Raw genomic sequence first — 3519 nt, 5'->3', positions numbered from 1 at the left:
TCAGGACTGATCAATTTGATCTCTAATAACATTTCTTGAGTGAAACAAGCGAGATTTCATTGAACATCTCACAAAAGCTATCATTTCATTGTGGGACTACTTGGCATACAGTCATGGCCTATGTTGGCAAAAGGTTATATTCTGGATTCATCATAGTGCAAAAGAGTTGAATGCAGCACATTATTCACTGGGTGTTAATTTGATCATTTTCAGGCCACCTTCAAAGGCTGGATGGAAATCATGTACGCCGCTGTGGATTCGCGAAAGGTAAGTGCAACAAAATGGATGGTGCTTTTTCCACTATGTTGAGGCATCAGTGATATCCTAAGTGACCAATATAAGCAGCAGCTTACATCTCTCCTCCATTCTAGAAGTGTTGCGATGCTCAAAGGAAACCAAAAATGAACCTTCGCAATGTTGTTTGGGTAAAGTCACTTGGCTATACAAGGCAGGTTTGATGCCAGGTCTGTGCTGAGTTAAAAAGGTGCCAGCCTGGGCACCATATTATACCACCTGGTTGCCCTGGGCAAGAGGTACATAAAATCAGCCAGCATTTCTCGTCCTGCTCAGTGTTGGATACCCTGCTGGAAAATGCAGTTGGCTGGCCAGGAGGTAAAACCAGAGTACGCAGCCACCTTTGGACCTGCTCAATGGTTAGTTACGCTGCTGGCTGTCCATGGCAGAGGTTGTCGGGTCTTCGCTTGTAAATCTGCCCTGCTGACATGTCAACACCTTCTGGGGTGGAAGCAAAAGGTGACAACACATTCTGTTTACATGATTGTGGCAATTCCTAACATAGGAATTCAGGCATGACCAGAGATGTGCACCTGGACCCTGCAGAAGTCTTGGCAGCCTAACCTCCATGGGAATGACCTCGGAAGTTTGAACTTCTGGTGTTGCAATACCTCTGCTCCCTGGGACCCTCTGAAAAAGTCTCAAAATCCTGAGTTTGATTAGGAAACCTTCAACAGTTCTGATGTACTTACCTGGATAGTGACAGAGAAACATTCGGCTCAGTCCTGGACAATGACACATCTGTCTCCCTCCCTCCCGAACCTGCCAACCAAACATTCACATTGCCCCATTAATCCCTCCTTTCCTCCCTCCTCCTTCCCCGCCCCCAGCCACCCGACTACAACGCCAAACCGACTGGACTATCAGCCACCTCAAGACCCCCTCCTGTCCCAATCTGACTACCTCAAACCAGTCTCACTTACCACCCGATCCCTGTCCATACTACCCTCCTGCCATACTGCCCATCTTGCACCTTACTCTCTGGTGGCCTTGCACCTAGAATTACAATCCCAACTGTGATGGTCCTGCTTACTAAGAGCTACCGGCCTCTGATGTCGGGGATTCCCAAGTGCCCAATCACTTGGAGGATCCAAGAAGTTTGTTGATATCTTCTGTTTTCAAATTCCTCCTTGATCTATCTTTGCATTCCCCACCAGTCCCACAACTCTCTCAGATCTCTGTACTCCTCTCGTCCTGGCCTCTGGAGCTTCCCTGATTTGAATGGCTTCATCATTGGTGACCTTGCCTTCAAACTGCCACGTTCAGAGCTCTGGAACTCCTGCAGTAAACCTCTGTCTCACCCATTAAGAGGTTTCTTCGAAGCTACCACTTTGGGCAAGCTTTTAATCATCTGCCCCTATATATTCTCATGCAGTTTGTGTCAAATGTTGCATCATATTGAAACTGCTTTGACATTTTATTGCAATGAGGGCGCTGTGGAAATTTCAGTTGTCGTTGTAGGGTCAGTAGATATGCCGTGTGACTGGGAGGTCTTCCTGAACCCTGCCCTGATCTCTCTCTGTCCTGCAGTCCAGTCAGCTGTACCTGGCACAGTGGGTGGCAGGATGGGAGGGTCTCTGGACGAAAACATAAATAAAAATTTGGGAATCTATTGAAAGGTCAGGCTAATTGGTTAGCAATATTGATAAAGCAGCCATTGACAGGAGATGCTTCAGTAACAGTGTTCAGACAGTGAAATCACAGTGGATGGAGTAAAACAGCAACAAGGGATACAGCACTCTGACTGAGGTAGACTACAGATAGCCTGCTAACAATGAAGAAGTAGGCAGGGTGTATAAAAACAGTGATTAGCAAAACACGACACGAAGACAACATGGTTTTAACAGGTAATTTTAATTACTGCAATGACTGAGAGAAAAGCTACTTCACTCAAGTAGTGATAAATTGAATAGATTTGAGGCAGTTTTCCAGAACAATCTGTGCTGGAACTGCAATAAGAAATTGCTGGAGAAACTCAGCAGCATCTGTGTAGAGAGAAACAGAGTTAACATTTCTAGTCCGATGTGACTTCTTCAGAACAAATAACATCTGGGGAAAAGTGGTATTTATCTTAATGACAAGGAGTGGGGGTGGGGGAAGAAGGAATGAGCAGATAGATGGAGACAGAGTCCAGAGAGAAACCAAAAAGGATAGGCAGACAAAAGGATTATGGATAACAAGCTACAGAATAAGAGAAGCTCAATAGGTGATGATTGGGACCATGAGTGGGTGAGAATGGGTTGGCTATGCTGAAAGCAGCCAATGTGATGACAGGGCCTGGGGTGTTGGAGGTGGGTAAAGGACATGGAAAGGGGTGCTCAGACTCTAAAATTATCGAACTCAATATTGAGTCCTGAAGGCTGCAGGGTCCCTAAGTGGAAAATGAGATGCTGTACTTCCACCTTGTGCTGAGCTTCATTGGAACGCTGCAGCAAGTGCAAGATTGAAATGTTGTGGTGTGTTGAAGTGGCAGGCAACTGGAAGCTCAGGATCATTTTTGTGGACAGAACGTAGGTGTTCTGTGAAGTGGTTACCCAGTCTGCACTTCATTTCCCCAGTGTAGAGGAGACCAAATTGTGGGCACTGAATACAGTAGACTAGATTGAGTGAAGTACAGGTAAATCACTGCTTCACCTGGAAGGTGTGTTTGGGCCCTTGAATACTGAAGAGGTAAACGGCAGGTGTCTCACCTTCTGCGATAGCATTGCTAGGTGCCATGGTGCTATGGAATGATGTTGGGAGTGGAGTGTAAATGATTAATTGGAGGTCTATTATTGTTCACAAGCCTGCTGGCCTAGATAATGCACTACCCATGCCATGACACAGCTGGTGGGTGTTGTAAGAGATGCCCACAGTGGCACCCGATTACGAACGGTTCCTCTTTGGGTAGATACACTACCACCAATCCCGCTTGTAAGTACTAGTTTGGATTCTTTCTAATAGTAAGTGATGAAGGCTGACCATATGACATCTTGGCTGATGAGGCTCATTCTTGAGTAACAAGAACAGTTTATTACACACTATGAAGACAGGAGATACTCTATGTAATTTGCTAAGAGAATGCCACCTGATGTTGTGGTTATGGGGCTGGCGTGTTGTGGTTATGGGGCTAGCGTGTTGTGGTTATGGGGCTGGTGTGTTGTGCTTATGGGGCTGGTGTGTTGTGCTTATGGGGCTAGCGTGTTGTGGTTATGGGGCTGGCGTGTTGTGGTTATGGGGCTGGCG

At 46.2% G+C, this 3519-nt stretch overlaps 1 protein-coding gene across 1 annotated transcript in view; it reads left to right on the top strand.

Annotated features, from left to right (window-relative positions):
- Positions 1-213: 213 nt before the first annotated feature.
- The window catches only part of LOC109924114 (sodium channel protein type 8 subunit alpha-like), a gene marked incomplete at both ends in the record, with an annotated part of 9604 nt that continues 6298 nt past the window's right edge, over positions 214-3519 (top strand). Inside the window, one exon of the mRNA XM_048593845.1 lies at positions 214-267. Coding sequence (XP_048449802.1) covers positions 214-267 — 54 coding nt within the window. The remainder of the gene's footprint in view (positions 268-3519) is intronic.

Source organism: Rhincodon typus, unplaced genomic scaffold (assembly GCF_021869965.1).
Source record: "Rhincodon typus isolate 14 unplaced genomic scaffold, sRhiTyp1.1 hic_rhity00004205, whole genome shotgun sequence".
Lineage (NCBI taxonomy): Eukaryota > Metazoa > Chordata > Chondrichthyes > Orectolobiformes > Rhincodontidae > Rhincodon > Rhincodon typus.
The sequence above is the reverse complement of the archived record's forward strand: the minus strand, read 5'-3'. Positions and strand labels throughout refer to the sequence as shown.